This window comes from Panthera leo, chromosome D2 (assembly GCF_018350215.1).
Source record: "Panthera leo isolate Ple1 chromosome D2, P.leo_Ple1_pat1.1, whole genome shotgun sequence".
NCBI lineage: Eukaryota > Metazoa > Chordata > Mammalia > Carnivora > Felidae > Panthera > Panthera leo.
The window spans coordinates 30,666,469-30,691,506 of NC_056689.1; the positions used below are offsets into that span (position 1 = coordinate 30,666,469).

The window sequence follows — 25,038 nt, forward strand, 5'->3', positions numbered from 1 at the left end:
CGCGGCGCCGTCGCCATGGCAACCCGCACGCCTGGGCCCGCCGCAGCGCCCCCTGCCCACTGTGCGCCGGCCCGTCTCGTGGACGAGGCCGTCTCCGCAGGGACCCAACGCCCCTCCAAAGTAGGGGACACTCCCCACAGCCTACTGCAGCTCTGGCAGCGACGTCCACTAACTCTGTACCTCTCTCCAGTGCCACGCATCCCGGCCCCCGTCCCCCCACCTTCTCTTTATCCCACCCCAGCCTGACCCCTAGTCACCCACCCTAGTGTCCGGGACCTTGGGGCCCCGCTGAGAAGGGGATGAGAGGCAGCTGTGAGTACACAGGAGCGCCAAAGGAAGGAGGTGGGGGCTCGCCATCAGCTCTGAGCTCTGCGAGGAGAGTGGGGACAATGTGTCTCCTAGATGGCCACTGACTTTGGAATCAGGGAGCCCAGGCGTTCACCGCTTTCCCCCTGGGGCAAGTTTCTAAGATCGCACCCTAGTCTCCGTTTCCGCGTTTGTGAAATGGTTTCGAGGGGAGTACATGAGATGTCAAAGTTTCTGCCCAGCACATAGTAGGTGTCCAACAAATGGTCCCTTGAGCAGGATGGGAGCGCCCTCCAGTTATCCAAGCCCTCATCATCCTCCAGTAGTCACCGCCATAGACTTTTGTCACATGAACGAAGATCCTGGTTTCCAGGCAGATGAGAGTGAATGGCCCATTCCTTCCTGTATTGGGAGTGGGGTGGGGTGGGGTGGGGTCTATATCCGGGGTTTTGAGGAAAGGGTTGGAATCCAGCTCCTTCCTAGCCTCCCTCCAGCTCCTCCTCTGCCCTGAGTGGCTGTCCGAGTCTCAGGGCTGGAAGGCCTTAGAGGCCACTGGGTCTAACCCCGCCCTGGGGCAGGTGTCTGGATCCTCAAATCACCCTCTCTTTGCCCGGGATAGATGGCCCTCAGAGAAAAGGGGGGATGGAGAGCACTCTCTCGAGGCCGCCCTGCCGCAGGCTTAACATCTGATTTTCTTTGGGCTTTTTTCTTCCTGTGGCTTGCCTCGGGCTTATCTGTTAAATGGGACAAATAATAGTACTTATCTCCTAAAGCCGCGTTGAAGATGAATGGAGTTACTCTATGTGACACACTTGGAATAGTGGCTGGCACATATAAGTGCTCCATAAATCTTACTCATATCATTACCGTCTTGAGTCCACCTTCCAAGGGACGTGCTCACCGTTCTTAGAGCCCCTCTGACTGTGACAGGTCCTATCAAGCCGCCTTGATCAACGTGGAGGTCAGGGCACCGCTGTAACATCCGCATAGCCTGGCATTGCCATTCACTGTAGGTGTGACTTCGGGGAAAGTTACGTAACCTCTCTGTGCCTCAGTTTCCCCTATCCTACAAAATAGGGATAATAACAGTACCCACCATACAGTCAAGCACTTACAACCGTGCCTGGAACATAGCAGGTGCTCAGTAAATAGGAGCTGACTTAATTTGGGCACTAGGCTTTGACTCAAAGCCCACTTTTTCACTCCCGCCCCCCTTCTTTCCCCTTTCCCTGCCTTTCACTTTTCCTCAGCAGCCACATCGTTCTAGGGCATTCACTTAGGCTTGTGGCCAAGTTCGCACACTCCCCATCTTTTTTATTTGAATGGTTCTGGATCACAAAGCCTCTTTTTTCTTCCTTCTGCCTCCTGTTCCACAGACTTCCTTCTTCCACCTTTGCATGATGCCTAAGTACACGAACACGCCCAAGCACCACCCACAATGATCTCAGTGGGTCCAGCCTCTGAAGGGCAGGGAGGGCAATGCCGTGGATAGAAAGACCTGCGTGTGAATTCTTCCTCCACCATTTATTACCCGTGTGACCCAGGGTAAGTCATTTAAGCCCTCTAACCTCCTCTTCCCCATCTGCACAACGAGATTTATGATCCTCTTGTCAAGGCTGCTGTGGGATTAGAAGTCAGGTGCCCATAATACGGTGCCCTTCCTTATCCCCAAACAGTTAGACTGGGTAAAGATCTTTCCATGCGGATTTAAAAAAAAAAAAAAAAAAAAAAAGTGCCCCCTTTCACTCCCCTCCTTATCCCAAAGGGGCTCCCAGGAAACCCGAGGCACCTCAACGTTCTGGTTTAGATCATGCTTTTCTCCCAGGTTCACCTGACCGCAGGGCTGGGGTACTTCCCAATCCTGAACCTCGGATCCAGAGCCCTTTAATCAAGGCACCACTGCTCCTATTTTGCACGTGAAGCCACTGCATTAGTCGATGCCTTACCCCACACTGCACAGCTGGACAGTGGCTAAAAGAGAAAGAACCCTCTTCTGGACTCCTTGGGCATTGGCCCTGCCACCCCCAACCCAGCCTCGAGGGTCTTGGCCCTCTGACAGCATCTGAGAAACTATAGGTGTAATCATCCAGGGCACAGAAGCGATCTCTGTCCATCTGGAGGGGGTCTGCCCTTCGGGGCTTCCTTCTCTGCCCATTCTGGCCAAGCTCTTGGCCTGGCCCCTCATCCTCAGGGGGACTGCTCCCCATCCCGACCCACCCCCATCAGCTGTAATGCAAGGAATCTTTTCACGGAAAGCCCCACTGTCCTGGAAACAGATTTCTACCTGAAGAGCTGGGTACCAGGAGGTGGCATGAGGGCAGGGAGACTGAGAAGGTCCTTGACAGGAGAAGAGCCTTCTGTACTGAAGAATCAATGTGGACTCCTGCTTGGAGAAGGGTCTCAAGGGAGCAGGGGAGGAGGTAGAGGGGGATCTTCTTAGGATCAAGCTTTCTGGGGGGGGGGGGCAGTGAGGGAGGTCAAAGGAGACAATATCATGCCCGAAGGACCGCCTTTCTCCTTGGAAGTTTATTTTCTCTATTTTTCAAATTTATTTTAGACAGAGAGAGCATATAAGTGGGGGAAAGGGACAGAAGGAGATGGTGGGGGGCGGGTAGAGAGAGAGGGGGAGAATCTGAAGCAGGCTCCACTCTCAGCACAGAGCCCAGTGCGGGGCTCGATCCCACGACATTGGGATCATGACCTGAGCCCAAATCAAGAGTCAGATGCTCAACTGACCGAGCCACCCGGGCGCCCCAGTCCTTGGAGGTTTAGTGTCCTGGTCACAGGCCTTGGGTGGGTACGGATGGAATGCACAGGCCCAGGCCGGCCCCTCACACGAACTCCTTCTCCTCTCAGCCGGATTGGAGGTGTGTTTTGAGCTGCCTGAGAGAGTTGATAGGAGCCTGAGGAGAGGTTGGCATGAAGCTACAGGGTGCCCTGTGGGAAATCCTGGGCGGTGGGAAAGCCAAGCATCTCTGATGGGAGACCCAGTCTCTCTTTCCCAGCCTGGAAATGAAAATGCACTTGGCCTTTAGGGCAAGGAAGGCCGACGGCACAGCCATCATTTTGAAAAGGTTCAAATCCACAGGGAAGGGGTAGGGGTCTCAGCCTGGTGGCAATACGGTCCCTGGGAAGCAGACCCCAGCACGCTGCTGGGGTTTCCAGCATCTATTTGGTGGTAGTGGAGGGGTTAGGGGAGGAGGGACTATGCCCTTGAAGGACGAGGCCAGGGGAGCTGCAGAGAGGCTGGGGTCTAGACCGAGGTGGGGGCCCTTTCTGGGAGCCGGGGACGTGCCCCTCCTTCTCCCATCAGCCTCTGAGGAGCGCTTCCTTCAGAATGCTTTCAAATGCTGATTAGTGAGCTCTCCCTAAGGAAGGAGGTCCGAGTTGTTATCTGCATTTATAAATGACGAGTGAAGGCTCTAATGGCTGACTCACTCCTACAGCTCGGCTACAGCGGCATAGCCCTGGAGGAGAGGCGGGGAGTGCGAAGCAGACAAGCTCCCCCAACCGCAGGCCCCAGGGAGGGCCCCAGAAAGAACCCAAGGCAGGAGCCAGGAAGCCTGTGCATTTGTTAGGGCTCTGCCCCCAGCTCCCTGCTCAGTCTTGGGCAAGCCTCTCCACGTGCCCTTTGGAACACTCCCTCTGGAACTCGGTGTTCCCATCTAGATAATGGGAGTGGTTGGGGCACGTGGGTGGCTAGTGGGTTAAACGTCCAGCTCTTGATTTCGGCTCAGGTCACGATCTCACGGTTGGTGAGATCGAGCCCAGCACAGGGTTCTGTGCTGACAGCGCAGAGCCTGCTTGGGATTCTCTCTTTCTCTCTGCCTCTCTCAAAAATAAATGAATAAAAACAAAATGAGAGAGGTTCGGACCAGAAGAACTTTCTTACTCTGACAGTTACCTTCTCCTCTGGAGAAGGTAAGTCTCTTCTTACCTTCTGGAAGGTAAGTCTCTTCTGGGGAGAGAAGAAGTCTCTCTCTGGAAGAGAAGTCTCTTCTGGAAGAAGTCTCTTCTGGAAGAGGGGCGGGGTGGGCTCCTGCACCCTGGGCGGTGGCCGTGCAGGCGTCTGGCTCAAAGCGGGGTTCAGGTCAAGTTCCACAGTGTCAGGAAGAACACATGTTTGGCAAAGGTGTTGAAGCTTCTTGGGGAAGGGGGGCAGCTTTGTGGAGGCCGCCCAGGGGCCTCCTCCAGGTTGGGATGGGGGGCGCTTTTGTAAACCATTTCCTGGGCTCTGGACGACAATTCTAAGAAACATCGACCGTGTTCGAAAGGCTTGGGTTTGAATGCCAGTTATTCTGTCTGACCTTGGCCAGGATCCCGGGCTCCTCCAGTCCTCAGTGTCTTCATCTAGAAAACGGAAACACAAAAAGTAGCGATCTCCTACGTCGTTGTGGGGACTAAGGGGGAAAAGAAATGGAAAGCACTTGGCAGAGTCACAGACACGTGGTAAGCTGTTAGTGTACATTTTTATTTTGCTTTTTTCACCCGCTCTGTTTTTTTTATTATTATTTTTTTTTTTTGGTGTTGTTTCTTTGTTTGTTTTTTTTACTCTGTTCCTTTTCTTGCAGTGCTGGTTTTCCTTTCCCTCAAGGTTTGGATCCTTTAACGGAAACACAGAGCTGGTGATCTGCTTGGGCCGGGGAACAGTCACACCCTCCCAGGGGAATCTGTGATTAGGAAATGTTACCAAACCTAGAGACGAGGCCAAGACAGAAAGTGCACGCTCGAAGTGCTGTTCAACAGGCTTGCCCACGTGAATGTACCACGGTGGTTTGTTAGTTGCCGTTAGCGAAGGGCACAGGCTCTTAAGAAGTTACCAGTGAACTTGTGGATTTGTTTTACAGCAGGAAGGAACGTTGGCCCCGGGTGACCATTTCTTGCCCCAGCTGTTCCTTCCGTAAAGAGCTACATAAACTCCAGTCCCTCAAGTGCTCTGGGAATCAGCTTTATCATCTTACGATTCCCTCATCAGTTAATAAAATTGAATGAAATCTTTGGCACGTGTTCATGCTATCGTAAGACACATGTCTTTAGCTTCTGAAAATTACACTTGGGCGCTGCCTGCCACAGGGACTTTGACGTGGCGAGACTGGGCCTCAGCCGGCGAAAGTCAGGCTCTCAAACTTCAGGGGGCCCGCAGACCACGTGAGCGTCTCGTTAAAATGTGATTCGGACTCAGAAGTTCTGGGGAGGGACCAGGCCTCTGCAGTTCCGACACGTCCCCAGGTGCTGTCGATGCTGCCCGCTCAAGGACTACGCTTTGAGCGGCAAGGGCCCGGGCAACCTCTCAGGGAGGTTCTCTAGGGAACCCCCTTCGCCATCCTGACAGGGGCCGGAATAAGATCGATCACAGGGAGAGCCTAAACATAAGCAGTGGTCTCATAGCGGCGGGACTTTAGGCACAGTGGCAGGCTGGTGTGGGGGGTGCTAGGGGACTGCCCACGCGGCCTGTGCGTACCAGCTACCGGCCACTCCACTTGGGAAGAGTCCCAGCCACGGTACCTCGTGGCTTGTGAGGGATGGGAGGACCACAGTGAGGAGGATGTCCTACTACTTGTCAGTCCTTGGGAGGCAGACTTCCCTGGTGAGATGCAAAGGCCCTGAGGCACGAGCAGCCTGGAGTATTAGAGGAACAGCAGAAGCCAGTGTGCCCGGAGTGCAGTGAAGGAGCGGGTAGCACGAAACAGCAGTAATGGAAGGAGGAAAACATCAGGCTTGAAGACCATTATAAGGACTCGCGTTGAAGTGCATTGGAGAACCGCCGCAGGACTTGGGCAGATGAGTGACTTGGGATTTAGAAGGCCGCTCTGGGTGCTGCGCAGGGGAGAACAGAGGCCCTTCAAGGTGCAGGGGTGTGGGCTCCGCTTCCAGTCTGGCTTACTGGGGCTCCAGCGGGCCTGGGAACCCGTATTCCAAAAACGCCCAAGTGACTGACTCTCTCGTGTGGTCCAGAGACCGAGGGCCGTCCCTTGCACAATTTCAGGAGCCCGTTCGCGTTGTCCTCTGTATAACTGGTGCCAGTTAGCTAGAGTGCATCACGAATGACGCCCACTGGGGCCGTGCGAGGTGGCAGTCCCGCAGGGGCCACCTCGAAGACACCCTAATTTAAGTGCTTCCAATCTACAGGAAAGAGGGTGCCTGGGTCCCGTGGCTGTAAGAATTTGGATGCACACACACGGTGCATCATAAGCCCCAGCTGGCCCCGAGCCAAGGCCTTGAGGGCCTCACCATCCTGAGTCATCTGTTGACCTCCAGAGCCTGCGACAGAGTTTCAGAGATGCCTGAACCGGTGAGCGTGCGGTGAGCAGATGGCGGGGGTGGGGGGGGGGGGGTGTCTGTCGGTCTTCTCATTCCCCGTGGGAGTCGGTCTCCCACCAGCATCCAGATGTGCTCCAGCGATGCGTGACAGGCGTGTGCGCCCTGAGAGCCGGGAGGTTCTTGCGGAAGCATTAGGGCCGTGCTCACACAAGGCAGGTGTCCGCGGATGGGAGAGGAAGCTCTAGGGCGTGTGAAACGGGTGCAGCGCTCCTCACCGAGGGCTGCTTCCCTGCATCATCTGTGGCTAACCCCTCCGACATCAGGGAAGGAAGGCAGCGGGAGCACCCATTTCCCAGATGAGGAGAGTGAGGCTCAGAGAGGCCTCTTCACAGGACTGTGATGCGAAAAGCCGCGTGTGAGCTGGAGACAGCCGTCGTTTCTCCTGCCCGGGGCGGCCTCCCAGTTCAATCCCCGGCTCTGTTCCTCTCTGGGCCCTTGCTAACCCCTCACTGACGCTGTCTCCTCACCTGCTCGGTGGGTGCCAAGGCGGGGGGATTGATTGCTAATGGTAAATGAGAAACACACACATGCCTGCCCGGTGCTGGTAAACAGCAGGAGCTCACTGGGTGCTCTTGCTCAGACCTAAAGCAGCTGGGTTTTGGCTCTTCTCTGAGGGCGGGGTCCGGCCCACCGGGCCCTGAGACACAGGTCTGGACGCAGCACGGTCTGGCTGCTCCTGGGCCCGAGTCACGTGGTCCCCAGGCTGCCCTTCCCAGCCTTGGCATCTCTCCAGGGGCTCGGGTCAGGCCTTCTGGGGCGGCCGCCAGCACTCACCCTTCCAGAAACTGCTCCCACACCAGGGCCGGCTTTCTGAGAAGCAACTGGCACGTCTCACAGAGAGGGCAGCACCCAAGCGGGGTCCGACATGGTGTTCCGGAGAGACTGGCGATCGATACCCTCTACGTGTGGTGATGGACGTCAACTAGCCATTGAGGTGGTCTTTTCACAATGTGTACGTAGACTGAATCATCGAGCTGGACACTTGAAGCTAATATAAGGTTATACGTCAGCTCTATCTCAATGATAATTTAAAAACCCCTCTAGCCCCACACAGCTTACTGTCTACGTTAATAAGACTTTGTTATACCACCGTCTTCTTCAGCATAATGGTACCATGCCAGGAAACCCTTGCCCAGGAAGTAAAAGTTGTAAAGAAGTTTGTTGTTCATTCTGGGAGCTTCCGGAATCATTTAAAGGAACCAACTGCTCAATTCTTTAGTAAACAGCATCAGCCAAGAGTGTACATCTTAAGACTCTTTGAACTCCTTGCCTCAAAATGCCGTCCATCCCTAAACCGGACCATAATCTTCACCCAGCCTCGGGCAACGTGTCTGTCTCCACCACACTGAAAACCCACCTGAAACCAGACTCCGAAGTCCAACCACCGTGACTTCTGTCCTCCCACAGGGAGGATATGAGTCAGACTCTCTCGAGGCAGAGCTTCTCTGCCACGAGGAGTCTTGAGCTTTGTCTGATGAGCGGACCGATCGGGTGCTATTTTTGGTGAGCCAGCGTTGGGCCAGAAGAAACGGAGCCCTCTGTCTGGCCTTCGGGGTGAGGGTGGGCAGCCTGTATCCAGGTTGATCCAAAATGAAGAAAGGTGGATCATATGTTCCAGAAAGGCCCTTGGAGATCTTCTGGTGCAGCCCCTTTACAGACAGGGAACGGCCCAGAGAAGGAAAGGGATTTTGTCCAGCTCCACACTAGCTAGGGTTGTTACGGGACTCAATGAGTTAATATCTGCCATCTGCTTCGATGGCACTAAACTCTGTTAAATAAAAATAATGGAGTCTGTGGCACAAAACTCAAGACAAACTGAGTTGGTCTTTCAGATTTAGAAAACAAAATCGGACTTAAAAAAATTTTTTTTTTAAGGTGTGGTGTCTGGGTGGCTCAGTCATTTGTGTGTCCAAGTCTCCATTTTGGTTCAGGTCATGATCTTGCAGTTTGTGGGATCGAGCCCCGTATCTGGCTCTGCGCTGATGGTGCATAGCCTATTTGGCATTCTTTCTTTCTCTTCCCCTCTCTCCGCTCCTACCCTGCTCATACTCCCTCTCTCTCAAAATAAGTAAACATTTAAAGACATTTTTTTTTTAAATTTTTTTTTCAACGTTTTTTTTATTTATTTTTGGGACAGAGAGAGACAGAGCATGAACGGGGGAGGGTCACAGAGAGAGGGAGACACAGAATCGGAAACAGGCTCCAGGCTCCGAGCCATCAGCCCAGAGCCTGACGCGGGGCTCGAACTCACAGACCGCGAGATCGTGACCTGGCTGAAGTCGGACGCTTAACCGACTGCGCCACCCAGGCGCCCCTAAAGACATTTTTAAGAGAGAGGGGGCGTGGGCACCTGGATGGCTCACTCGATTAAGTGTCTGACTTTGGCTCAGGTCATGATCTCCCAGTTTGGGGGTTCGAGCCCTGTGTCAGGGTCTGTGCTGACAGCTCAGAGCCTGGAGCCTGCTTTGGATTCTGTCTTGCTCTCTCTCTGCCCCTCCCCTGCTTGCTCTCTGTCTCTCTCTCAAAAAATGAATAAACATTAAAAAATTTTTTAAAAAAAATAGAGAGAGAGAGAGAGCGCACACACGAGTAGGGAACAGCAGGTCCCTTCATCCTTTTCCAAGTGTGCGGCACCCCCAGGGCTGGCATCTGTCTGTCCTGCAGCAGCATGGTTCTTGTTCTTGGGCACGTATCAGTCCTACTGGCAGGGCCTGCACCCATCTGGGAGTATCCTGAGTATCACCCCAGGGTATCCTTTTTAATCTCAAGTTTCCAACAAGAGGGGCAGCCCCTGGGGTTTAACACCCAGGCCACGGGAGGTCTGTGTGGACAGAATGAACGAAGCGCCAATCAGGCAGATGAAACCAATGCATTCTTTATTGCAGACTGAAGCTAAGGGCTCATTCACACTGGGGGCTGTAACTAGGGGGTTTCTCTGACTGCTCAAGCTTTCCCAGACAGGCGAGGGCAAACTCTCCAAGAGGAGTACAAAAGAACTTCCAGAAGCAACTCCTGCAACGGGCCTGATGTGAGGACCTAGAAGCAGGTTAACCAGAAAGGCAGTGTCCAGAGGGCCAGGCAAGCCCAACCCTCATATCTTGGTGACTTCAGGTCATTCCCTTCACCGCGAGAGTCACACACACTCTGAAAAGATCTAAGGCCCGGGGTCTCCCAGAGCTAGTTTAGGGAGGGGGATGAGCACAGACTCAGAGGCTTGGAGTAGCAGGGGGAGGGCTGAGAACCTCAGCCCCAGGGCCACCCCTAGGCCGTTACTTCTCAAACAGTAAAGTGCTTACAGGAATCACCTAGGGCTCTTGTTGAATGCAGGTTCTGATTCTGGAGTTCTGGGGTGGGGCCTGAGATTCTGCATTTCTAACAAGTTCCCATGGATGTCAGTGCTGCTGGTCCACAGACCACACTTTGAGTTGCAAGGCTCTGGCCATACAGCGCCTTTGTGCATATCAGAAAAGTGCGCCTCCTCTTTGACAAGGAGTAAGCCCACCCCAGGGCACAGGGCAGGCAAGCCCTGGACATAGTTCTCACTCATCCACAGCAGACCCTACAGCCCCGAAAATCCCATCCTGACCTCCTCCTTGCCCTGCAAACCCCTTTCCCAGAGTTTGGAAAGACAGGCCTTATGAGATGAGCATCTCCCGGGACACTGAGTGCTCAGTGATGGGCCAACAGTGGTGGTCAACAGTCCTTGCCAAGAGACAGGGGCCCTGGGCGGCGGGGGAAGGGACACAGCAGTCTGAGAATGAAGGTCTGGGCCGGGAATGGCTTAGCCCTGGGGGTGGAAGAGTGCCTACCAGTGCATGGATGTAGGGTTTGGTGGCCTGGCCTGCCCCAAGTCCTGCAGCCTTGGGTGTCTCCCGACCAAGACGAAGGTCCGGGCCAGATGGGCTGTGGACTGTGAGTCTGCCTGCTCCACAGATGAGTGGACGGGAGCTAGATACCTGGGGGATTGAGAGATCAGGGATTCTCCAAACCACAGATGCTATCAGAAATCAAGAGCCCCAGGCCCTCTCCTGGTAGGAAGCCAGTTGTCCCTGTTTGCCAGGTACTGTCCCCGTGGTAGCACTGACATCCCGTGTCCCAGGAAACCCCTCAGTCCTGGGCAGACAGGGGTGGTAGACAGCCCTGTGGCCTGGCCACATCCTGGACTCCAGATGGAGGGTCCAGGAATGACTAGGTCATCGGGCTTTGGGTGGGAGCTTGGGAGCTGGCCAGCCACAAATCCAATGGTCCACAGAGCCTTCTGCCCCCCGGTGGACCAATGGTGAGGCAGTGGGGCTGCTGCCAGAGGGAGATGCCAGAGCCAACTACCTCGTACCAGAGCCACAGGCACAATTGGCTTTGTTTCTCTCCAGTCACCTCTCCTGGGACTCAAGGGGTGATGCCAGGCTCACCTGGTCTGTCCTCAGAACTTCCTACACCACTGATTGCTTAATCACGAGGAAGGACAGAGCAGACCTGATTTGCTCCTCCGGGTTCCTGGCCCGATGGGCCACTGGGCTCCTATATACACGTTCTCAGCTCTGGCCAGAGCACACGACCACATTTTGGCCACGGCTTTCCCGTGTCTCCCGGTTCAGGCTCCCGCCAATCCAGAGACCCACAGGGCTGAGGATAGGGCCCCAGAGGGGGCCTCATGTGGGTCAGTCCTCGGGAAACGATAAACGGATGGAGGTTGTCTTCTAGTCCTCTCAGGGCAGAGGCTGGTTCTCAACGCCAGAAACAAGGTCTCAAAACCACAGGGACCCAGAAAGCGCTCGGCGACGGCCATCTGTGGGCTCAGAAGGTGCCCGATGATTTGAAGGTAACTTGAAGGCATCTGTTGCCCGAAAAGCCTCCAAGGAGCTCAGAGGAGGCAAAGGCCCTCTCCGCCACTGCCCGTTTCCCCAAGTAACAAGGCTCAGAGAGGGTGGGGGTCCTGCCCAAGTGTGCACAGAAGCTGTGAGCGGCCAGGCTCCAGCCCCACCTCACCTCCTCCGTCTGGGCATTCCAGGGCCCGCTACTGCTCTAAGCTATCTATCCGGGGCCGGCTGCACCCCCTCCCACCACGTGCTCTTTGGCCCACCCGCCCCCAGCCCCCCAGGCTCGGCCTCCCATGGGTCTGTGGGACTCCCTCCCCTCAGGGTGCCAGGCCAGGTGGCCTCTGTCCCTTGCTGGGTGGGCACGAGGAGGGAGGCCTAAGGTGGAGGGGCCCGTGCGCCCTCAGGAGACACGAGCATGTCAAACTTGATGAGTGGCGGAGCGATGGCGCGCACCTCAGCGTTCAGCGGGTTGAAGCGGAGATTGATGCAGCGCAAGGCAGACATGGCGGCCAGCTTCTCCACGGGTACGTCTGTTGAGAAGAGAGGACAGGTCAGGGGGGCCCAGGTAGGTAGGGACAGGAAGACGCCGATCCAGCTCTCCATCAGCCCCCGCACTTGGGCTTAGCTGCTGGCTCCCAGCCCCGGGTGGGGGGCCCTCGGGGCCCATCACCCCATTACAACCACATTCCGGGAAACATGCCCCCAAACCCAGTTCAGCGCTAGGATTGTCATGTGTCCCAGCAAAGCCTCTCCTGGGTAGAACTGGAACTGAAAACAGGAACTCAGCCAAATACTTGTGTACGAATGTCCACGGCGACACTAGTCACAGCAGCCAGTGCCCACCGACAGGAGGGAGGATACACTGAGTGTGGTTAAATCCCAACAGCCGAATACCATTCAGCCATGAAAAGGAAGGAAGCATTGACAGACGCCATGACTGGGATGAGCCCCAGAAACATTACGCTCCATGAAAGAAGCCAGACAGAAAAGGTCACATAGTGTAGGATTCCATTTATAAGAAAGGCCCAGAACAGGCAACTCCATGGAGACAGAGAGTAGACTAGTGGTTGCCGGGGGGGTGGGGGAATGGGTGCAGGGCCTCCTTTGGGGTGAGGAAAGTATACTTTGGAAGTAGGTAAAGTGAAGGTTGCAGAACACCGTGAATGTACCGAATACCACCGAACTGGACACTTTAAAGTGGTTCATTTTACGGGGAGCCTGGGTGGCTCCATCGGTTAGGTGTCTGACTCTTGATCTCAGCTCAGGTCTTGATCTCATGTTGTGAGTTCAAGCCCCACGTTGGGCTCTGTGCTGGGTATGAAGCCTACTTAAAAATAAATCAATACGGGGTGCCTGGGTGGCTCAGTCGGTTGAGCATCCGACTTTGGCTCAGATCATGACCTCACGGTTCGTGGGTTCGAGCCCCGCGTTGGGCTCCGTGCTGACAGCTCAGAGCCTGGAGCCTGCTTCGGATTCTGTGTCTCCCTCTCTCTCTGCTCCTCCCCCATTCATGGTCTTTCTCTGTCTCTCAAAAATAAACATTAAAATTTTTTTTTAAAAAAATCAGTAAATAAAATGGTTAATTTTATGTTACATGAAATTTACCTCAATTAAAAAAAAAGAAAGAACAAGGCAGCAGCTATATTTGCTCTTGCTATCAGTAGAGTCTCCTATCTAACCTTTAGGATCACTCAGTCTTCAGGTCAACATCCGGCAGGCCACGTTAACAGCTGTGAGCAAATGACTAATCCTAATAATATTATAGGATATACCTTGCCGGGTGGCTTGAGGACAAACGGGAGAGTAGATGTACTCCACCCAGTACTTGATGAACATCAGATACTACTATGAAAAGGAACTGAGGCCCAGAGAAATTCAGGAAGTTGCTCAAGGCAACCCAAGGTCACAAACTCATAATTAGCTGAGCCCAGGTTGGAATCTGAGTTCTCAAAAAGACTGCAGGGGTCCAGGGAGGAAGGGGCCAGGCTGGGCATAGAGATAGCAATTGAGCCAGGACGTGAAGGGTAGGTGGGATCTGAATGAGGGGAAGGAGTATTTGTGGCGGGAGGGAGAGAGGGGCGAAAGAATGGGGCCAGGATGCCAGAGTGAGAGCTGGGCACAGTGAGGGGACTGGGAGGTTGTGTCAGTGGCATCTAGATGGCATCTTTCAGGCCCAGATCCTGAGGGCACAGCTCTGCAGGCAGTTTGGAACACCAGGGCCTATAGGACCTCTCAGCCCAGGGAGCCAGGCCCTCCCATGGGGCCCAGGGAGACGTGAGGGACAACCACTCTGTGTTTCTGTTCCCCACTTTGGAGCACTGTAAGGGACAGTCTACTTAGGAGAGGGCATGTTGTAGTTTAGAGAATGTTCCAAGCCACCTGGGTTCAAATCCCAGCTGTGCCCTTTTCTAGCTGTGTATCCTTGGGCAAATTAAACCAACTTTCTGTGACTCAGTTTCCTCACCTGTGATATGGGGGGAATAATACCACCCATCCAATAAGGTCGTCCTAAGGCTCAGAGGAGTTAATACAAGGCACTCAGAACAGTGGCTGCACACAGCCGGCCACCAACCAGGAGCCAATGCCATGACACGCAGGCCCAGACGCCCTGGAGGCAAACATTCCCTCAGCCCTGATCCAACTCTGCAAGCAGCCCACACACCGTGTGACCTCCCACTCTAGCCAGGACGGGGCCAGGCCATTAGTAACGACAAAAATCAACTCCTACCTCTTTTGCGTGCCTTGCGTTGGGCAGATTGAGGGTTTTCTGCTCCTGTGGTTGTTTCGGTTTTAATTTTATTTTTTTTATTTTTTTTTTTTTTTCAACGTTTTTTATTTATTTTTGGGACAGAGAGAGACAGAGCATGAACGGGGGAGGGGCAGAGAGAGAGGGAGACACAGAATCGGAAACAGGCTCCAGGCTCCGAGCCATCAGCCCAGAGCCTGACGCGGGGCTCGAACTCACGGACCGCGAGATCGTGACCTGGCTGAAGTCGGACGCTCAACCGACTGCGCCACCCAGGCGCCCCTCGGTTTTAATTTTAGAACACTTTGACATGTTATAATATAGCAATATAGGTATTTTTTAGGTGGGCTCCAGCGTGGGGCTTGAATTCACGACCCTGAGATCCAGACCTGAGCTGAGATTAAGAGTCGGACACTTAATCAACTGAGCCACCCAGGAGCCCCCACATAATTTTAACTTAGGTCAATGGTACTGTATTATAGATCTCAGTCTATTTATGTTTTTTCCCAGAGCACCACTATTTTTTTTTTTTTGATATACATGTAAGCAAACGCCTCAGTTACAGGAAGGCGTACAATCAGGTATGCACTCCTGTGACCTCCATCCAGATCGAGCTATAACACATAGGGTTCTCTTGTGTTTCTTTCCAGTTTATCCCCACCCTGACTTTTTATTTTATTTATTCATTGAAAAAAAATTTTTTTTAACGTTTATTTATTTTTGAGACAGAGAGAGACAGAGCATGCGCAGGGGAGGGGCAGAGAGAGAGGGAGACACAGAATCGGAAGCAGGCTCCAGGCTCTGAGCCATCAGCCCAGAGCCCCACGCGGGGCTCGAACTCACGGACCGCGAGATCGTAACCTGAGCCGAAGTCGGACGCTTAACTGACTGAGCCACCCAGGCGCCCCCCACTCTGACTTTTTAAAAAAAATTTTTTTTAATGTTTATTTATTTGTGACAGAGAGACAGAATGTGAGTGGGGGAGGAGCAGAGAGAGAGGGAGACACAGAACCCGAAGCAGGCTCTAGACTCTGAGCTGTCAGCCCAGAGCCCGATGCGGGGCTCGAACTCACAAACCGCAAGATCATGACCTGAGCCGAAGTCAGACGCCTACCGAAAGAGCCACCCAGGGACCCCAACCCACCCTGACTTTTTTCACCATTGATTCATTTGCCTATCCCTAAGCTTAAGACAAGTGGAACCTACTAGTGTGTGTCTAGCTTTAGACCTTCAGTGTAAGAATATTTTTATTTGGGGACATTTTAAATTATTATTTTCTCAGGTTACTCTTTTTACCTGGAAATAATTTCTTACTTATAAAAAGTTGTAAAGGTAAAAACAGTACGGAGAATACCACATACCTTTCACCAGGATTCACCAATTAACATTTCACCCTCTTTGCTTTATCATTTGTGCATATGCCCGCTGTCTCTCTCTCTCTACACACACACACACACACACACACACACACACACACACACACACACACACCTTTTTTCTGACTTGAGAGTAACATCTATCATGGCCCTTTATCCCTACTTCATTGTGTATTTCCTAAGAATAGACATTCTCTGTTGCAAACATAGCTGTCAATTTCATGAGTTTCTGAGAGAACAGTTACCTAACATACGGCCCATATTTCAGTTTTCTTAGGTGACCTAACCATGTCCTTTGTAGCAGTCCCTCCCTCCCTCCAGTGCAGGGTCCAGTATAGGGTCAGGTATTGCATTTAGTTGTCCTCTTTGGGCTCATTTGTCATTTTTATGACACCACCATTTTGGAAGAATACCACGGCCATCATCTGTCTTTTTGATAAAGAGTCCCACATTTTGGGGTACCTGGCTGGTTCAGTCAGTAGAGCATGTGACCCTTGATCTCAGGGTCATGAGTTCAAGCCCAACGTTGGGTGTGGAGCCTGTTTTTTTAAAAAAAAAAACTGTTAAAAAGAAAAAGAGTCCCACAGTTTGTGTTTATCTGGTGCTTTATGGGTCCTCAGCTGAAAGACTGCAGAGGTGGCATGGTCTTGGGGTATCACCCATCTGTCCTTCATAAGTGATGTTAACTGTCATCACTGAGTCCAGGTGTTACTTGATTTCCCCACTGTATAATTACTGTTTTGTCTTTTTTCCTCCCTTGCAATGTAGAAGAAGTCTGTGGGGACACAGCTGAAGAGCACGCAAATATCCTGCTCATGAAAATTAAAATCCATCGCCTCTAGACTGAACACCTGCTGATTCTTGCCTCATCTGTTCTTTATGATGGTTGCAAATTGACTTTCCAACTCCAGCAGGCCCTCAGCATTTTACCAGAGGCAAGAGCCTTCCCTCTCCCGCATTTATCTATTTATTATCGATATGGATTCCTGTATTCCCAGCAGTTTTTTGCTTAACTAACGATCGTCCGTGTCGAGTGCTGGTGATTTCGGCTCTTCATGTTAAGTTTCTCAAACCCCACAACGGCCGCATGGCGGAGTACCACTGTTACCTCCACTTTATAGTTGAGGAAAGTCGCGGAGAGGTAACCTGGCCATGGTCACGCAGCTGCAAAGTGCTGGGATATGAAGCCAGGCCGGCTGGCCCGAGTCCACGCTTTTCAGGCCACCTCCTATCCGGCCCTCCAGCCTGGCATCCATTCCTCCAACTCCCCACCAGCCATGAGAACCGTCCACGGTGCCCTGAGGAGACAGAGAACAGTCCTCCGACGGGGCTTCCCGGGACTCAGCAGGAGCATGTGGCTTTCTGACCAGGACACTCAGAGCTCTCTGGGCCACCCAGCCGGGAATAGCTCCCTTCCAGAGCCCAGGGACTCCCCCTCTGAGGGAAGCCAGGGGCACAGAATCTCTGAGCCCTCTAAGGCCCCCATGGCAGGCACGGCATCTTTGCTAACCTGCCCTGAGAGCAAAGGTTTCCTGGAGATTTCTCGGAATCATTCCAGAATCTCCCACGCCTCCTTGTTCTGTGCTGGGTCACAGTGCAGGGTGGGGGAGATGTTTAAGATGCTAAACAGAGCTTTGGAATCAGAAACAGAGAACTAGGGGCGCCTGGGTGGGTCAGTTGGTTAAGCGTCCCACTCTTGACTTCGGCTCAGGTCACGATCTCACAATTTTTGAGTTCAAACTCTAAATCGAGCTCTGTGCTGATTACCGGGAGCCTGCTTGGGATTCTGTCTCTCCTTCTCTCTGCCCCTCCCCTGCGGGCGCTCTCTTTCTCTCAAAATAAATATATAAACTTAAAAAAAAAAAAAAAAAGGAAAGAAAGAAAGAAAGATAAGACTAGCTGTTCCAGTGACTGACCATCGCCCCAGGGAGGATCTCGGAATCCGAGCTTTCTCGCCTGTCAACTGCAGGGAGACGGTGAAACCAAGGGGGAGACTGTATGCGGTACGCCCGCGCAGTGCTCCGGCCACCCAGCGGCTGGTGTAGGGCCCCTTGCTCCCTTTCACGGGTCTGGCACCTGCACTGTGCACAGCAGCCGAGCAACACCCCCATCCCTGAGGACAAGCCCCACAGCTTCGGAGCGGGAAGGCGCCGGCCCCAGAGCTCAGCCAGCCGTGGGCTGGAGTCCACCAGGAGATGACCTGGATGGAAGAGCAGGGGCAGGGCAGAGGCTCTGAGCCACACATGTCCCCCCTCCCCGGAAGTGCCACAGCTCCCCGAGCCCTTCACTGCCACTCAGAAAAGGTCAGAAGGCCCAGACGTGGCCTCTGCTGAGAGCGCCAACCTGAAAGTCCCTCACCGTACTCATTTTCATGGGTTGCCGGCCAGAGGCCGTACAGACGATGGCAGAGAGACCGTCAGAGCCGGGAGGAAGCTGGAAACTGAGGCACAGTGGGAGGAAGCAACTTTGACCCAGGTCACGAGCCACCAGGTGGCCAGGATGATGGTGGAGACGGAGACCTGCTCAGAGCCCAGAGGAGGCACGTGCAGGAGTCCCAGGGCTGGCACAGGCAGCCAAATCCCCTCCCAGGAGCTCGCCCTCCCTTGGCACCTTGAGGGACCTAGCTCTGAGTGCCCTGAGGGCCCGGCTCTGTTAGCACAGGGCCTAGCCCATGGCCTTGTGCGCCAGGCCCAGCAGCACAGAAAACTCTTGAACTCCTGAAGGCAGAGGATTTTCTCTGTCCTTGAATCGCCAGGGTGGCAGGTGGGGCTGGTCATTACCTGTCTTACAGGCAGGAGCCTACGTGATAGAAGAGAGGACACGGACGATGAAGGAGGTGGCGGGAGGGACCCAGAGCCCCTCAGGTAGAGAAGGAAGCAAAGACAAGGCTTTTCCAGAAGCCAGCATGGGACACCATGCTCTCTGCCCCCGCTCACCCAGATCGGAAAACCCCTTTGCATTGGGCTTTTCGGAGCTAAAGTCATTTCCCAGGGTATTGTAACCCCCACGTGACACAGGACATCAAGGCTCAGGGAGGCTGAGCACCTTGTGGAAGCGGGCTCAGCAAAGGAGGCTGCTTCTGGCAACTGATATTGGAGGCCCTGTGCTGGCTGGTTTCTCACAATAACCCATTTTGCAGATAAGGAAGCTGAGCCTCAGATTCCTGGTGATGACACAGATTCTCTGACTCTACTTCGGCTTCCCCGAATGCTTCAATTAAAATTAAGAGCCTGACTTTTGTGCTGCTGTGCTCGACTCTCATTGTCTAGTTTAGAATCCTGATAAACTGGGTTAGCCAGGATCCTCCAGCCTTGGTATCTGATCAGATTCATCATCCTCCACCACCCCCCAGGTGGGGTCTGCTCACCCTGGCCTGACTGCAGCAAGAATCCTGGGAGGTCGGTTCAGCCTCACTCACCCCTGATAACCTCCTCTTTGTAATTTCCGCCCACTGATTCCCGGCCCCCCCCCCCCCCCCCCCCCCCGCCTCTGCTCCTTGGCTATCAATTCGCACGTGTCCACGCTGCACTTGGGATCAAGCCGGTTCTGCACTGCAGTCTCTTCTCTAGTGTAACAGTCCCGAATAAAATCTGTTTTTACTGCTTTCATCACTGACCAGCTCTGATTTTTCTTTGACAGGGCCCAGTAAGTGGTGAAGGCAGGACAATTCCTAAATCCCCAGATCCCTGTGTTTCGTCCCACAACGCTGAGGGGTAAGGCCAAGGCCAGAGTTGGTCTCCATCCACCGGCCCTTCAGCCCCTGCAAGGGAATCATGACAAGCAGGTGTCACTGAGCAACTCGCTAAGGGCCGGGCCCCGAGCTGAGGGCAACATAGCCTCGACTGTCAATACAGCCTCACTTCAGAGATGGGGACTGAGGCTCCAAGCTGCTAAGTCACCCCTTCTCCCTACCTGCCACTGGGGACCACTGGTCCTGCCTCACTTTCTCCAGAGGGGGTTGGACTAGGATTTCTCTCTCTCTGGCCTCTTGACTCCATCCCTGGGCCTGGAGGCCAGGGGCCTGAAGAACGACTGGTGCTCATGAGAGCGGGACAGAGGAGGGGGTGTCTTCCGACGACGTCCCTGCCACAGGTCTGCTGGGCATGACATGAAGACCAGTTGCGGCCCAGCCTTGGAGCAAATCCCCACAACTCCTGGCCTAGAGACAGCAGTGCTGCCTGAGTTCCCAGCTGTCATTTCCAAGTCCACCACGGGGCCGGCCTCTCCAGAGTCCACGGTGCTCTCCAAGCCACTCTGCTGACAGACAGTGATCCCCCCTCGGGTGCAGAGCCGGGATTAGGCGTGGCTCCTTGCCTTGAGTCAACTGTTCAAGCCGTATAAGCAGCTTGGAGGAAGGCGCAGTGGGGCCAGCAGACCGTGTCAAAAACAGCAGAGTCGACGAACCGGAGCAGCCAAGCTAGGAAGCGGCAAGCCCAAGGGGCCAACTAGAAGTTTCCGGATAAGGCTTAAAGAGGAAAACGTATGCTCACAGCATCCTGAGGAGAGACAGAGACGGCTGCGGGGTGGAGCAGGATCTGAAGTGATCTGCATTTTGTGGATGGGGAAACAGAAACCTGGAGAGGTTAAGTACGCTTCCCGAGGCCACCAAGGCACATCGGCATCACGGAGGTAACAGAAGCCATTCTCTGGACTTCGGCGTATCTGGAGAGGAAGAGGGCCTCGACTCTCCCCTCTCCCGTGGGCCATGCTCTCGTTACCATTTGGCGATGTCCTGCTGGCCCTTATATTCCAGCTCAGGCTGCCTCCTGTCATTCTCTACGGTGTACAACCAAACTCCCGTAACACTTCACATCAGACGCGTACTGTGGATCCTGTTCTGAGACCGATGGATATGTTTGTTCACCCTGCAAATGCGATACCTAGCACAGTGCCCACAGGGTGCTCAACAACTATGTGCTGGGTGAATGAATGAATGAATGAATGTTCTGCCTCCTAAACTAGCTCCTAAGTTCTTTCAGGCTTGGGACCGCGCTGGGCTCCACTGTCACCACCACTTGCTTAAGCAACTCTGACCGCAGTACATTCAAGCGTTGGGGCCCTTCCCCTGGCCTGACCCATTCTGTGCACATACTCCAGGCAGGACCAGGCGTCTGTGGCCCAAGGTTGTTACAGGTCGCAGGCCCTTTAGCACCAGCCATCCAATTTAGAAAATGAGAAAACACTGATGAGCAAAACCAAAATCACCCATGTCCCACCATCTGGAGCCAATCACCTTTAGCGTGTTAGTACGTGGCCTTACGGCACCTTCGCTTTGCATGTGCGTGTAAGGAGCTCAAAAATGGCCTCCTAGATGCTATGCCATAACGTGCTTTTCTCGATGACGGATTGTAAACAGCTTTTCAGGTTGCCAGTCAGCGACATTCTTATGACTACATGGCCGCCCGTGGTATGGAGAGGGACACTCAAGTTGTTTTCGACCTGCAGTATGACAGATAACGAACAGGCAGAGTCCGCAAGGCATTCTGGGGATACCTCGCCTCTCAGCCTGTGACTGCAGAATGTAGGATGGGAGTTCCAGAATCCTTATTTTTAAAAAATGTTTTATTTATTTATTTTGAGAGAGAGAGAGAACATGCAAGCAGGGGAGGGGCAGAGAGAGAGGGAGAAAGAGAATCCCAAGCAGGCACTGCACCGTCAGCACAGGGCCCCACGGAGAGCTTGATCTCATGAGCCACGAGATCACGACCTGAGCTGAAACCAACGGACTCAGCCACTCAGAGGCCCCTAGAATACTTTTATGAAGCCAGAATAACGCTCCTCTGACTCTCCCAGGGCCCCCAGTGCATGGCTGTGATGGTGATGAGCTTCCACGGTGAGGCCTAAAGCCACACGGAGGTCCGTGGTAGAGAAGGAGGACCCCACCCTGGCCTCAACACCGGGAGTGCAGCGTGGGTGGGGCACAGTCCACTGCACCTTCCTGTCACCTCACCGGGCTGCAGTGGTGCCTCCAGGCCCTGTCTGACCCTCCTCCTCCCGCTGCAGACAGCCATCCCAGACTCTTGTCTCTGTCTGTGGCAGCTTGCAGTAATCAATAAAAGCGGACTCAGAGTGGGCAGTATTTAGAGGAAATTACTTCCCTGAGGTCGGCTTGACCTTACTTCGCTAATCATTAGCACCACCGACTGGCAAACTTGTTCTGTGCCAGAAGGACCCGCTAGAGACAGGATGATAAACACAAGCACTCCGGAGGGGTCTTCTACATACATGTGGCACCCACGGTCTAAAAGGACCCTGAGAGGAGAAGGGGTCTGGGCCCAGAGAAGTGGCAAAAGGTATTGAGGGAGCCGCCCAGCACAGAGAGAACCCAGCAGGGACCAGCAGCCTCGGATTCTTGCTTTGGGTGGGGCTGGGCCCCATGACATCTAAGGTCCCTTCTGGAATTAGGGTCCAGGGCTCCCTATCCTGGTGGCCCAGGGTACAAGTTCTCTGGCTTCCCTGGCAGCTTAGAAACTAAGCATGGCGCCCGTTGCCTGCCTCGGGCTGGAGCACACGGGAGAGTTTACACATGGCTGGCTGTCCCACCTCTGACCTGGATGATCTCCTTCTGGCCAGAATTCCTGATTTTCCAAGACCCTGAGGAGTGTGGAGTCTGCACCTTTGGGACACCTCCTCACAATGGCCTCGGAGGTGCTGGGTCAAGATGCAGGGGCAGCACCCCAGGCCAGGCACCTTAGGCCTATCGGCAGCGACCGGGAAGCCATCTTAGCCTCTCCAGGTGACTGTGGCCACATTCGTGCTCGAGAATCCAGGCTCGCCTGGCAGCCGGGCCTGTCCCCATTCCTCAGCCTTGACGCAACCCTTGGTGCCTGGAAACCTAATCGACTAAGATCAAGGATGTCGTGCTAAGCTCGGCAGAGCTTCGAGTCCCCACTCAAAATGCCACAAGAGACAAGGAGGCAAACTATGGTAACCTGGCAAGACAGGGAATTACGTCCGTAACAAGAAAGCACATTCACATGTGCATCCCTCACTCACGGCTGGGTCTGTCCCTCCAGAAGGCTTGGAAGGAGCCAGACGGGGACAGTGTCTGAGCCTACCCCTTCCCACAGAACCTTGGACCGAGCATCCTAGCAGGGGTGGGAGGCAGGGAGAGGGGTACAGGAAGAACACAGAAGCAGCCCCTGTCCTCAGGAGGCACAGAGGACGGTGCAGGCCCCTGGTGATCCTGCAAGCTGAGCTCCACAGCCCTCAGGGAACACTGTGTAGATTGGGGGTTCTGAGCCCCCTGCTGAAAGACAGGCCATCTGGGGGAGTGGACAGGGCAGGGACCCCCAGTTCTTAACCTCGGACCTGCCATTTAAAATTGTGCAACCTCGGGGGCATCTGGGTGGCTCCAACCTCGGGGTGCCTGGGTGGCTCAGTTGGTTTAGCATCCAACTCAATTTCGGTTCAGGTCATGATCTCATAGTTTGTGGGTTCGGGCCCCTTGTCAGTCTCTGGGCTGTCAGCCTCCTTGGGATTCTTTCCCTCTCTGCCTTCTGCATCCCCCCAGGATAAATAAACTTAAAAAAAAATAAATTTGTGCAACCTCAGGCAGGCCCCTTAACCTCCCTGAACCTCAACCTCTGATCTACAAAATGGTCCTCAGCCTCACGGGTTCACAGGGGCCATTATGGAGGGGACCATAATGCGCTCCCCACTCCCCAAGAGGGATAAGGTTACCAAGCTGTGGAGAATGTAGTAGGCACCTCAGGGAGAGGATGGGGAGCACGGAGTGTTTTAAGAATCTACTACTGTGGGGCGCCCAGGTTGGCTCAGTCGATTAAGCATCCGACTTTGGCCTCAGGTCATGATCTCAAGGTTCATGAGCTCGAGCCCCACATCAGGCTCTGTGCTGACGGCTCAGAGCCTGGAGCCTGCTTCGGATTCTGTGTCTCCCTCTCTCTCTGCCCCTCCCCTGCTCGTGCTGTCTCTCTCTCAAAAATAAATAAACATTAAAAAAAAAAAAAAAAAAAAGAAGAAGGCTCTCCACTACTGTGGTGCCAGACGGTAGGTTCTCTGGTGGTGAGCAGAGCAGAGGGTAACATGCAGACGTGTTAATCACTATAATAACGTACACCTAAAACTAACGTAATAATGACCATTAACTTCACATCTGATCCTCTCTAACAGATCTAACGGAGAGGTCCTCTGTACTCAAAAAAAAAAAAAAAAGAAAGAAAGAAAGAAAGAAAGAAAGAATCCATTAATGAACCTAGACACGCTTTTTTTCCTCCTTCACAACAAGCTTCAGAGAAAGAGAAACAAAGGAGGAGAAAAGTCCCTGCTGTGATTCCCTCCTCCACGTCCCCAGGTTGGCCAGCAAAGGAGGGCTGACGAGCTTCTCCTCCCGCACACTCCTTGGCCCGGCTCTGATAGGCGATCAAAGACGGAGCATAACAATTCTCATAAATAAATAACACAGTCTTACTGGCTGCTCTGGAGACAGCTAAAAAGTAAATCAAATTGCCTGGCCCTTGCTTGGCATTTATCTTTCCGGTCAGACTTCCGGTCTTTGCTCTACTGTGCCTACTGTTCCTCCCTGCCGAAGTCTCTGTTCTCCCCCCACAACCCCCCTCATGTGGGCCACTGGAAGGCCCCCCGCCTCCAGAGCCATGACCCCCGCTGCACCCACAACCCCAGGCTGGTCTCTTTTAGTTTTCTTCCAACTGCCTAAAGAATGACAATTCTGTTGTGGACTCTCCCTCCCTCCCTCCCTCAAGCTGGCTGTGTGCCTGTATCTAACACGGGCGTGGGGGACCAGAACTGTCCAACCTGCTGTGTGTATGGCAAGCGTCAGGCAGGGCAGGGGTGACCGGATATGCAGATAGGAGTATAATCACCTCCCCTAAAGGTTCTTCTCCCAGGGGTGGGGGCAGATGTGAAAATGGCTCCTTTGAAAATTCTCCTCCATGCTTGGAAACGAAGGTTGCTAATGCTAACTTTACAAACCCTTCTGCTCAGATTTAGGACCACTGTCAGAGAATTAAGACCTCCCTTACTATTGGAAAAAGAAGAAAAGCTCCTAAGATAACCACCAGGTTAGAAGCAGCTAGGTAGCCCCCGCCCCCACCTCCCAACCCCCAGGGAAACCAGCTTCTAGAAAAACAAAACAAGCTGAAGGTGGTAGTGGGAGAGAGTGGTCAAGACGCTAACAATAGCAAGGAAGTGGGGAGATGTGAGCCAGCGGTGTGCTGGCTAATGCTTAACAATCTACTCCCTGAGGTGGGAAAAATCCGATTTGTAGCATTTACTGTTTTGTTTTTGTTTTTTGTTTTTTTTGTGGTGCAAATACTCCCACCGTGGCCAATTCCAAGCTACTAAGGTGAGGCCACTGAATCTGACCGTGCACCGCCAGCACCCTGCTGGAGAGCCGTGTTGAGCAGCCCACCCCAGCAGGACCGCAGGCCCCTGAGTGAAAGGTGCCAGAGCTCAGGCCAAGTCCGCATTTCAACTAGGATTCTCTGGCATA

At 53.7% G+C, this 25,038-nt stretch overlaps 1 protein-coding gene and 1 long non-coding RNA gene across 6 annotated transcripts in view; one reads left to right on the plus strand and one right to left on the minus strand.

The window, feature by feature from the left end:
• The first annotated feature begins 35 nt into the window (after window positions 1-35).
• On the plus strand, window positions 36-5,304 carry LOC122202015. 2 transcript variants are annotated; one of them, XR_006194428.1, is made up of 4 exons: window positions 36-120; window positions 1,683-1,851; window positions 4,623-4,755; window positions 4,878-5,304. It is a non-coding gene; the product is annotated as an uncharacterized LOC122202015 (long non-coding RNA). The 2 variants fall into 2 exon arrangements; XR_006194427.1 differs by having other exon boundaries at window positions 54-312.
• LRRC20 (leucine rich repeat containing 20) overlaps window positions 4,513-25,038 on the minus strand; it is a 92,013-nt gene continuing 71,487 nt past the window's right edge. For 2 of the 4 annotated variants that reach the window (XM_042908128.1, XM_042908126.1), the window contains one exon: window positions 9,487-11,974. In XM_042908128.1, the coding sequence (XP_042764062.1) occupies window positions 11,820-11,974 (155 nt within the window). In that variant the 3' untranslated portion in view covers window positions 9,487-11,819. Of the gene's footprint in view, window positions 4,657-9,486; window positions 11,975-25,038 lie in introns of those variants that run through there. The other 2 variants (XM_042908127.1, XR_006194425.1) reach the window with 2 other exon arrangements.